The 12,570-nt window shown below is 35.1% G+C and overlaps 2 protein-coding genes across 2 annotated transcripts in view; both read left to right on the top strand.

Moving 5' to 3' along the window:
* LOC107730059 (anoctamin-1-like) overlaps positions 1 to 2,081 on the top strand; it is a 4,304-nt gene extending 2,223 nt beyond the window's left edge. The window contains exon 5 of the mRNA XM_016540791.1: positions 420 to 2,081. Within this exon, the coding sequence (XP_016396277.1) occupies positions 420 to 617 (198 nt within the window). The 3' untranslated portion in view covers positions 618 to 2,081. The remainder of the gene's footprint in view (positions 1 to 419) is intronic.
* Positions 2,082 to 2,680: 599 nt separating this feature from the next.
* Positions 2,681 to 8,066, top strand: LOC107730082 (FAS-associated death domain protein-like). The gene is made up of 2 exons (XM_016540814.1): positions 2,681 to 3,255; positions 6,398 to 8,066. The coding sequence occupies exons 1-2, from the start codon at positions 2,955 to 2,957 to the stop codon at positions 6,676 to 6,678; spliced, it is 582 nt and encodes a 193-aa protein (XP_016396300.1). The 5' UTR covers positions 2,681 to 2,954; the 3' UTR covers positions 6,679 to 8,066.
* Positions 8,067 to 12,570: the final 4,504 nt, after the last annotated feature.

Raw genomic sequence — 12,570 nt, 5'->3', positions numbered from 1 at the left:
CTTTTTATTAGTTGCTGTTACTTTAATATTTCTATTTAATTTTAGTAATTTTAGTACTTCAACTTTTCAACATTTCAAATTTTCATTTAAGTTTCTAATATTTCAGCTTTATTTCAATTAACAAAGGTTTTAATAATTTTAGTTGTTTAAGTTAACAGCAATAACACTGACCTTGATATATACTTACAAATGCACTTTACAATTTAATATCATTTTTTTCTGATTACAGTAAACGGACCCAATTACTGTATAATGAAAACAATGTCATTATGTAAAAAAAACAACTTACAGTTAAAAAAAAAATGGCTTCAATTATGTTATTCAGTTGTTTGTTTGTTTTTTTGGTACAATTTGACAGTTTCCAATCCATGAGAGTCTTTCTAATACAAATGTTTCTTCTCTCTTGTCTCTCTGTTCAGAATGTGGTAATGCTGATGAGTGACTTTGTGGATTGGCTAATCCCAGACATTCCCAAGGACATTAGCATTCAGATACACAAGGAGAGGAACCTCATTGTCGAGCTGTTCATGAAACAGGAACGGGGCAAGAAGTACAGGAATACCATCGGTGACCCAAGCCCCCAGCCGCTGCGCTCACGTCCCAGCTCACAAGCTTAGTCCAGCACTCTCTCTGATCCCAGTGCTGCGAGGGAAGCAGTAATACGGTCCATTCTAGGGCCTGTTTATAACTCAGTCCAGCTCTGTGACCTGCTCAAACAGAATGGAAAGGCTGTAGAAGACTGGCCTGACCTGGAGGACCACTGCTGTAAGGATCAATGTTGTTACAAAGAATGTTACATGACTGCCACCTCACTGGTATACCAGAAAAAAGTTACAAGAAAAAGATTTCTTTTCTTTTGTTTGTTACTGAATTAAGCATCTTTTTCTATCAGCTATATGCAACTTCTGCTGGTAGGTGTGTTTGGAAAGAGGGCTGTAGGGTTTGTATTGTTTTATCTGTTGACTGATGAATATTGTATTAAGTTTTGTGAAGCATCGCTGCTTTCGCATTTATAGACAACTAATGAGCATTTTATTTGAAAATGCAATGCTTTTATATGAATTTTAACATGAAAATGTAATGTTCATGTTTTCAATATTGATAGGATAGGATTGAACTCTGAACCAACTCGTTTAAAGTGCTTTTTAAATTATTTAATATTAGACATTTCATTCAGAATATTTCTGGTCAAGTGAATTAGCAACTATCAATATCATACTGTTTCCTCTTTAGGTACTAAGCACAGTTAGTTCTGTTCTATCATTGTAATGATTGTGTCTGTTTAGCCTTTAGCTGTCTATATATAAAATATAGATTTAAAACACTACAAATTAATCAAAGTCACTATAATGCTCACTTGGTCTTTTTTTTAGTATTCTAGAATTTCTATTATATGCGGTGGAGTGATTCTGACAGGATGTCGATTGATCTTGGGGAGTTTTGGCAGCATGCAAGTGCTTGGTTTTTAGGTAGTGCATCTGAAAATGCTATCAAGTTGTGCTGAGAAAGGGTACACTGTATATAAACCCATGACGTTCAAGCTGCCTTAATATTCATGATAATGCACTGCATTTATTAATGGGTCATATGGACAGAGTTTTGTGTCTGCCTGTCTAAATGTTCTCTTGTCTTGATTCGTGAAGTTTCAACCTTTATAAAATGGCAATGATGATGGAAGAGATATATATTGGAATGTTGCATGTGTCTTCCATTTACAGAAAGTATGTCTAGCGTGATAAATAAAAGAGTGGTTTTAATTGAAATCAATATAATATTAATATAACATATGAAGGCATACTCTGTTTGGACATATGACATGCTTTTTTCTGATAAAATTGAATTATTAAACAACGCTCTGTATTTCCTCACTTTAAAAAAAGGGCCTTGGTTTTACCTTTATTATAAATTGACAATGTAAACCCATTTATAGACTGTTACTTCATCCCACATACTGTGTGAGAAAGAAAGAAAGAAACCTTTAAATGTCTTTTATGTCATTGTAGCGTTTCAGTGTCTCAAACTGCTAATGGGAGGTTATGACTGTACTTTTGCTTTTGAATTATGTTTCGAAAATAAATATGTCCTATACATTTGGTAGGCTATGTATACATTTATTGACTCTTTTGCTGACCGGAAGGCCAATGTTTGGAGAAGAAACTCACTGAATTCATATTTGCTGCTGCTGCTCGGTAGCCTGTTGTGTCCACAGAGTGCCCTCCTTTGGGTGAAATAAAGGAGGAGGAGCAATATGATGTAGGTATCTACAGTTCCCTCCTTCAGTGTTGCGAAATTCGATTCATTTTGCGAATCGATTCTTTTGGTTCACAAAAATGAGTCAGTTAAATCATGAACATGAACATGAACGCGTGTGTTTGTTATTAAAAAAAAATATATATATATAATAAAAAAATCTACGTCTCGTGTGTTCGTTGGTCATACAATCATACCACAGTTCCAATGTTCTACTGTTCGGCTATTACGTTATTTTTCTCGGTTCAGTTCAAATGAACTTGTTCAACAACTCAAATCATTAACGTTAGTTATTGGTAATTCGGAAAATTACGATTGAAAATCCGGTTTAGTTCTGAATTCTTACAATCATTTTGGCACTACTTAGAACCGCTAATTTTGACTCCAGAACGTGAGCGTGAACCGAGAATATTAAAAAAGTCGACTCAAATGAACAATTCGCCCTCGAATCGGACACCGCTAGTAGCGAATATGTCCAAATGATTCATTATTACAAAAAGACTGGTTCAAAAGAACGACTCATCTGTGAAACAAGTTACCATCAAACTGAAGTTGTTGGCGGGTGTCATTTTTTGTTTCTAGCGGACCCACCGAAGCAGAGTGGGGGATTTTCATGATGGTGAGATCCAGAGCTGAAAGCGAAAGCGGGCGTCGTGCGGCAGTGCTGTAGCAGTTACTGGTGCTAGCGTTCAAACAAACACATCATGGAAAAGAGCGGATTTAGAGCGATGTTACTAGCGATCTCTGATAAACTTACTGAAGACAATTTGACAAGTTTAAAGTTTTTGTGCACCGACATCGGGAAGAAAAGGCTCGAGAAAATCAATAAGGGGATTGATCTTTTCGAGTGCTTGATCGAAAAAACTGCAATTGGGCCTGATAACACGGAACTTCTGCGAGAACTTCTAATCCAGATCGGTCAGAGAGTTCTTCTGGAAATAATAGATGATTATGAGAGAGGGGCGACTGGGGGCCCTGCTGGTGTACTGGACGCGAAAGAGCGAGGTTTGTACTTTTACTGAACGCTTGCGTTTCATGTAGCATGCGGCTGTTCACTGACAGCAAACAGTGGCTCGTGAGGCAGGTAACGTTAGGCAGAGATTAATAGCCTATTTTTGCTTAACACTCTAAATGCCTCTTATTTTAAGTGAAACGATGGCTTAAGGTCAGGTTGAGGTATAGTTTCTGTGATTTTTCAAAATGTATTCTATCGTTTTAGACCGCTGTTTCACTGAGGTGATGTTTACTCTATAGTTCTTGCGACTTCCGTCTTATCACTAGTATGTGAAATGCTGTTTATGTCAAGTCGGTTTTAACATTTATTCCTTTTCACGTACTAATGTCTATTATATTTTAGTAATATTTTATTTTAGTACTATTGTGTAATCCAATAACGTTAGCCTAGTAACTTGTATCTTTTACACTAATATTTGTTTATTAGATACTCATTAGGCCTAGATACTGTCCCAATAATGACAGCTATTGACTGTTCCATTCTTCTATTCCATTACTGGTAACAAATTGCTTATTTTTTCACACTAAGTTCTTTTTAAAACGGTCCTTATTTAGTCGTTCATTACGTAGCTCATACAGTATAGTTCGATTTGTGTGTTTTTTCATGGGCAATATAAAGAACAGGGCTGAAATAATGCTGTTAAACACGTAATACAATTTAATAATAATAATAATAATAAACTATTAAGCCTGTTGTATTATATGTCGGTAATACATGAATTTCTAAGGCCTTAAACTATCCACTTGAAAAACCTGTTGTACATAGTATACTATCAATCAGATGACAGTAAGTACACTATATAGGATTGCAAAAAGGTGGAAAATTTCCAGTAAATTTCAGAAACATTCCAGAAATTTTGGAAACTTTCCAGGATTTTTTGGGGAATATTCCAGGGATTTTTGGAAAGCTTCCGGAATTTTACCAGAAATTTTCCACCCCTTTGCAACCCTAATACTATATACTTTGTTTAGTAAGTAAAAGACCTTTTAGTATAATTCTAATACTGTCCAACTTCAGGTCATTATATACGTCTTTATAAGTCTTTGCTGATTTTTATAAAGTAGCCTAAAAATTGGAATTATGTTGTTACTAATACGATTAATTAATCTTATTAATAAATCAGGTTTACATATCCAAACATCATTTTTTTGGAAAAATCATGTTAAAAAGTAAGTATCAAAAATGATACAAGAGGCTTTTGAGGATTTTGTATGTGTGTGTACATCTCTTAATCATCATTATATTGTATTACATTATATATTTTGCCCCCACAATAAAAACTACAGAGCTTTCATCATAAAACTAAGCATTTAAATATCATCTTACTAAGACATTATTGGGAAATGTAGAGTGACAGCTGATATTTATATGCAGTTTATGCAAGTAGTCTGCTATACTATAGAAATCTTGTAGATTTACATTACAATCTATGATAATTTCATCTTACTTTTTGGCCATATAACAACATCTACACCAAATAGCATATTTTTGTTCAGTATGGGACTTTTTTCAGCTTCAAGTATTCTCATATCAAACTATATGGGCCATAAAAGCCTGATGTATCAAATGTGATACAAAACATAAAACGCATATACCATTTTTTTCTTTCATATTTTGTTCAAGTAATTCGAATTTAATTTAGACTTTACAGGGTTAAAGATGTACACAAAATGAAGTAATTTTACTCACTAATCACTAAATGATTTTAAAATTTAAAAACTTTATTATGAAAATTTAACAAAAATAGGATGTAACACATTGCTATTTGGCAACGTACACAGTAATTGCCCTTTGAGGTCAAATAATGCTGATTATGTTGATCAGTATTTCCCATAAAAGTATCTGGAAACTTAGGGCTTGTTTACACGACACTGTTTTCAACTAAAACCAGAAAACGTATGCGTTTTGGTCATTCATTTATACAACATCAGCATTTTGGGGGGCTAGAAAATGCAAACTTTTGAAAACAGTTTTTTTAAGTGCAATTTTTGGAAAATGATACTGTTATCGTCTCCATGTAAACTACAAAAATGTGCATTACGAGTTCAGTATATATGTGTGCAGGTGCGTAGTGTTTCTTTACAAAGTGACATTGGCCAACTACTGGCCTGGCATGCATAATACAGTGTTTTTGTGAATCCATGTTAATGGGGATCATTTTGACAGCGTTGTCGTCTGTACGTGAAACTTTTCAAAAAACGCAAAGGAAAAACGTTTCCCATTTTAGTATAATGTTGTCGTGTAAACGTACCCTTATGCCACACTTAAAATTGTATGAATCACATTCAGTAACAAAATATGAAACCAAAGTGGCATTTATTTGAAAGAAAGATGCATTAATGTGAAGAACCAGTGATGCTATTTCTGAGAAAAGGTCTTGTATCATTTGTTTGCAATGCTGCTTGGGTTTTTTATGCAGTGAACTTCATACATTGTTACTTAAAGAGTTAGTTCACCCAAAAATGAAAATTCTGTCATTAATTACTCACTCTCGTGTTGTTCCAAACCCGTAAGACCTTCGTTCATCTTCGGAACACAATTTAAGATATTTTTGATGAAATCTGAGGTAGTGCTGGGCGGTATACCGGTGTTCGTCTTCGGAACACAATTTAAGATATTTCTGATGAATCTGAGGGTTCTCTGACCCTCCCATAGACAGCAAGGTAACTACCACGTTCAAGGTCCAGAAAAGTACCAAGATGATCAACAAAGTAGTCCGTGTGTCATCAGTGGTTCAACTGTAAAGTTACGAAGCTACGAGAATACTTTTTTTGCACAAAGAAAACAAAAATAACGACTTTATTCCACATTTTCATCTCTACTGCGTCACTTGTGGACGCACGTTCATGACGCGAGCGTGTGGCGAGCCCTCAGATTTCATCAAAATTATCTTAAACTGTGTTCCGAAGATGAACGAAGGTCTTACGGGTTTGGAACAACACGAGGTTGAGTAATTAATGGCAACATTTTCATTTTTGGGTGAACTAACCCTTTAAGTGTTACAAATACAGTAACTGAAGTCCAAATCATGTTGTAAAACTAGTGGCCCTGCAGAAAACCACTCGAAAAGATTTTCAGTTTTATTCAGATTCTAATCAAATTCAAACTTTTTGTATCTCTTTTTTTTTTTAGAAAAAATAAACATTGCAACTGAAGTAATTGTTGAACATTTGGGTAGAAAGTGGCTTCAATTTGGAAGAAAACTTGGACTTAAGCACACTCAGCTGGAAGGCATACAGGAGAAGCACAGCCGTGACCTGGAGGAGCAGGTGAGGGAGCTCATCAGACAGTGGATGAAGATGAAGAAAGAAAACGCCAGAGTGGAGGATCTCATCAAAGCTCTTCGGGACTGCAAACAGAACCTCACCGCTGATCTTGTGGAGAAAAACCTCAAAGACCTTGATGCACACTAAAAAAAATAATCACTGTTCTATTATAAAACAACAGAACTTTGGGGTTAATAATGTGAATTTCTTTTCGAACTGCAGATGAACTGAATTAAATTGTGTCTACAGATCTTTCTGAATTAATTGTACACGTAAATATTGCTTTAGATAATATATTTTACATGAAATTGCAAGGCAAGAAAAGGAAATTCTTTGAATAAGTGACAAAATCAGTAAATACAAGAACAGTGTTGTGTTATGTGTTCTGTAAAAACTGAAAAATCCTTACGCTTTGCAAGAGTGAATGAGAACTGTCTATTAAGACAAAGGATGTACCACATTTACAAAGGAATAAAGGGACTATGATGTATGATTGAACAATGTGCCTCATGACAGGCCTTTCAACTGTTTGATGAAGCATATTTTGAGTCATAACTTTTACTTATTCTATACGTCACGGTATAGAAATGCTCAATCATTATATTTACCCAGGTTGTTCCATCTAAATCCTACGATTTAAATATTGCACAAATAGGCTGTCAAAGCAAAGTTCAGTACTCGTCCTCAGACTGCCTCACAGTGGCGTGTGTTCAACATGTTTCAGTCACCTGACATGTCTTATCATTTGGGAACAGTTTATTTTGAGTCATCTCTGCTTTGTCCCACACCGGTTGTATAGGTTGAGTTTCCCAAAAGCAGCCTAAATGGCTTGTATCGAGACCACTGGTGCCAATGGTTTCTACTTAAAGGCTGGATGGCACTACACGATTTTTAAAACCTGAACAAATATTAAAACTAGGTATCATTCATTTGCAGACATTGTAAATGTTTATAAGAAAAACTGGGCATCATATACTAAATAACACAAACTCACACAAAAGCACAAGTCATTGCTGAGAGACACAACAAATGAAAACAATTGTTTTAAAATGGCTCGGAATTTCATGTTTAATGTTCTCCAACCGGACAGATTCATAATCTACAGCTAAAACAAAACAAAACACTGACTACATGATTTTCAGTGAACTCTATCAACTCAGACCGTCCAAAATCTTCAGACTGGCTCTGACTCAATTCCTCCAGACTGCAAATGGGGGCAATAATTCATTCGGCGTTTAGCTTTATGATGCTTTTGGGAAACACAACCCAGGTCAGTTAGAACAGTTGAGCTCAAATTTTGCTATGAATTCATAAACCGAGCTCATGTAACGGTTCTTGATGCTTAGATTTGATGTTGCTGCTTTATAATTCATCTATTTGCTGTTTTTGTTTGTCAGTGTGTACATCTATGCATGTGTACAGCAATGCAGATCTCCAGTAAATTTCCAGAATTGCAATACTTTTAATAATAAATCTGCTCATATCTCTAAAAAGCCACAAAATATTCAGTGCAATAGTGTTTGAGTTCAACTATTTTCTTGTGTTAAAATATATATTTATATAATATTTATGATATATTTTTGTATCATCTACGTTTTTTTTACAATGATAAATCACCTTTTAGCCTTTTTTCTTTTTCTTGCAGTACAAATACTTCTTGAAGTGGACCCAATAAATACGAGGTCATAAAAACTGTACACTCTAAAAAATGCTGGGTTAAATACAACCCAGTGCTGGGTAAAATAGGGACAAACCCAGCAATTGGGCTGTTTTGACCCAGCGGTTGGGTTAAATGTTTAACCCAACCTTCTGAGTAGTAACCCAACCGCTGGGTCAAAACAACCCAATTGCTGGGTTTGTCCCTGTTTTACCCAGCACTGGGTTGTATTTAACCCAGCATTTTTTAGAGTGTATATATAATAATTATAAACGATTAAAAAAATAAAAATGTAAAATTTTTATTTTACTGCATGACTACTTGAAATGTCATGTCAGCTACCCAGTAATTTCCTGATATTTACAAAATAACAAAATATTTTATTCTGAAAAATACTTTCAACATTATAAGAAAACAAAAATGTATGTAATATCTCATAAACCTGAGGAGAACCAAATTAACAGAATGCTTCAGTATGTGGCAGCAGGATACACCTCATTTGTTGTAAACTGTCCTGGCCTTACAAACCACAAAACCCCTCCAAACAACTTTAATGTAATCATTTAAGACTGTTAATTTTAAACAAAAATGTAAAACTTCGTGTTTAAGCAGCATCACAGCCACCATAGGACGATAAGAATCTCATTCACTTTTATTTGGTATTTTTACATTGATTAGTATTAGCTGTTACAGTAGTTTCATGTAAAACCATGTTCACAGTGGGGCACACTGGAGGCAGAGCATGTGGAAATGGAAACATTTCCCATAAGCACTCACACATTCACTTTTACAAGCCCACAAGAAGCCCAGAGGTTTTGCCCTTTCTCTCACACTTTATATCATTTGACATCAGAAACTTTCATGCGCTCCAAATAAAAACAAAAAGATAAATTAAAAAAAGTAAAACAATCCCATCAACAAGATTTTAGAATCTCCTCCCGGATCCCTTGACAAGAATCCTAGAATCACGACTCCAAAGAGCGACTAGTAAGAGCATCTGCCCAGTGACAATTTGTATATTATAAATCCATATATCTTTTGTGAAAACATAGGTAAATATGCAATGAAGAATCCTTCAATTCTGAACTACAACCAAAGAAATGTTGTTTAACTACAACGATCTAACATATTACACAAAATATATCAACACACTAACACGCTTCTCACGAAAGATTCGCAAAACCTGAATATATAAAGTCAGCATAGATTTGATCAAATACTTGAAATGATTCTGATATGTAACTGAAATGTGAAATACTAAAACAAGAGGACTGCAATGATTATCTATCAAAACAAATCCAACAGTGGCGACTCGCACGTCTTCCTGTGAACAAAATGATTCAGACAAACAATGTGTCCATTCAACCGTGTGCTGCATTAATAGCCATGTTGTGAATGTCTGTGGCATTTTATAATAAAGGCACTGATCTTTCAATAAGCACAAGGGCAAAGCGGGACTAACTATTCTTAAAGTCCTCTAGAGTGTCAGTGAAAAGAAAAAATAAAACACTGAACTGCGCACTCCTCTCTGAATCTCCTCGAGTATCGTGGCATTCAATCCATCATGCAGTTGCATGGCTGTGTATTGGACACAACTGCCATAGTTCAGTGTGACCTGACCTTACAGCTGCCACAGTGAAGGTGTGGGTCTCATCCAGGGCGGGTGATCAAGATGTGATGACTTGAACGTAGTTAGCAGGGTAGAGGCCTATTTCTCCGCTGACCAGCTGTCCTTTACACCAGCCCTGCTCGTCCTCCTCACCCAGCTTCATTAACTCTTCACCTGTACGACACAAATATATATTTCATAATACCATGCTTTACTTTTCAATGAGACGTATGCATAGGATAATATAAAACTAGTCATTAATAAAAAACCAGCGGTGAACCAGCCTTGCAGAGTCAACATGCAGTTTCACAAGAGCTGCAATGTCGTCACTTTTTTGTTTCACACACCCTCGTGCCTGTACAGACACATCGAGCATAAACCAGGTTTCAGGCTCAATTTGTCTCTATATACCTACACTCTTAAAAATAAAAAAAGCCTAAAATATACCAGTGTGTATTCAGAGAACTTTAATATTCAACTGCCTCAAAAACACATTCCCTTATGAAGGTTTGCTTGAGGAACACTGAAAAAAAATAAAACGTTGTAGGATTTACTTTGAAAAAATTTTCACTCTGAAACTGATAGCAAATTTCACAAATAATTACAAAGAAACGACTAGTAACATATTGAATTAAACGAGAAATGTAGAAGTTTTTGGCAAAACGTACTTCAATAAACTTCGAAAATCAATTTTCTAAAGTGAACCATTTATAGTTCTTGTAGGAACCTGTGTTTTTCTTTCATTAAAGAAAGTTTCACACAGAAGAAAGAAATAATACTTTTGAAAAATATGTTTATAATTATATACACTTGCATTAGATTCCACAAGGGCATTGGTAACTGACAACATTAGCTTTAGCATCATGCTACAGCCACACCACAAGGTGTCAGTATAAATCCAAGATGACTGTACAACAAACACAAATACTGAGTACACCTTTAAAGGGGTCATATGATGTTGCTAAAAAGAACACTATTTTGTGTATTTGGTGTAATGAAATGTGTTTATGCGGTTTAAGGTTCAAAATACACATTTATTCTATACGTCACGGTATAGAAATGCTCAATCATTATATTTACCCAGGTTGTTCCATCTAAATCCTACGATTTAAATATTGCACAAATAGGCTGTCAAAGCAAAGTTCAGTACTCGTCCTCAGACTGCCTCACAGTGGCGTGTGTTCAACATGTTTCAGTCACCTGACATGTCTTATCATTTGGGAACAGTTTATTTTGAGTCATCTCTGCTTTGTCCCACACCGGTTGTATAGGTTGAGTTTCCCAAAAGCAGCCTAAATGGCTTGTATCGAGACCACTGGTGCCAATGGTTTCTACTTAAAGGCTGGATGGCACTACACGATTTTTAAAACCTGAACAAATATTAAAACTAGGTATCATTCATTTGCAGACATTGTAAATGTTTATAAGAAAAACTGGGCATCATATACTAAATAACACAAACTCACACAAAAGCACAAGTCATTGCTGAGAGACACAACAAATGAAAACAATTGTTTTAAAATGGCTCGGAATTTCATGTTTAATGTTCTCCAACCGGACAGATTCATAATCTACAGCTAAAACAAAACAAAACACTGACTACATGATTTTCAGTGAACTCTATCAACTCAGACCGTCCAAAATCTTCAGACTGGCTCTGACTCAATTCCTCCAGACTGCAAATGGGGGCAATAATTCATTCGGCGTTTAGCTTTATGATGCTTTTGGGAAACACAACCCAGGTCAGTTAGAACAGTTGAGCTCAAATTTTGCTATGAATTCATAAACCGAGCTCATGTAACGGTTCTTGATGCTTAGATTTGATGTTGCTGCTTTATAATTCATCTATTTGCTGTTTTTGTTTGTCAGTGTGTACATCTATGCATGTGTACAGCAATGCAGATCTCCAGTAAATTTCCAGAATTGCAATACTTTTAATAATAAATCTGCTCATATCTCTAAAAAGCCACAAAATATTCAGTGCAATAGTGTTTGAGTTCAACTATTTTCTTGTGTTAAAATATATATTTATATAATATTTATGATATATTTTTGTATCATCTACGTTTTTTTTACAATGATAAATCACCTTTTAGCCTTTTTTCTTTTTCTTGCAGTACAAATACTTCTTGAAGTGGACCCAATAAATACGAGGTCATAAAAACTGTACACTCTAAAAAATGCTGGGTTAAATACAACCCAGTGCTGGGTAAAATAGGGACAAACCCAGCAATTGGGCTGTTTTGACCCAGCGGTTGGGTTAAATGTTTAACCCAACCTTCTGAGTAGTAACCCAACCGCTGGGTCAAAACAACCCAATTGCTGGGTTTGTCCCTATTTTACCCAGCACTGGGTTGTATTTAACCCAGCATTTTTTAGAGTGTATTAATGCTTAAAAAAAGAATAATAAGTGTTGCTCATTGTTAGTTAATGCATTATTAACTAAAGTTTACTAATGGGACCATAATGTAAAGTGTTACCTCATCATTTACTCATCCTCATGTCTTTCTGTATATGACTTTCTTTCATCTGTGAAATAAACGTTTTGAAGAACATCCATTCCTCTGTTTCCAATACACAGTATGGTTTGTCAAGCTACAAAATGACAAAAGCAACATTAAAACATAATAAATATCTTTTATATAAATAAATACACTCATTTAATTAAATATGAAAAGTTTTAAATTAAAAACTCAGCATTTGTGGGTGTTATATATTGTATACTACACTCTAAAAAATGCTGGGTTAAATATAACCCAGCGCTGGGTTAAAA

The sequence above is a fragment of the Sinocyclocheilus rhinocerous genome, unplaced genomic scaffold, assembly GCF_001515625.1.
Source record: "Sinocyclocheilus rhinocerous isolate Xijiao unplaced genomic scaffold, SAMN03320098_v1.1 scaffold878, whole genome shotgun sequence".
Lineage (NCBI taxonomy): Eukaryota > Metazoa > Chordata > Actinopteri > Cypriniformes > Cyprinidae > Sinocyclocheilus > Sinocyclocheilus rhinocerous.
The sequence above is the reverse complement of the archived record's forward strand: the minus strand, read 5'-3'. Positions and strand labels throughout refer to the sequence as shown.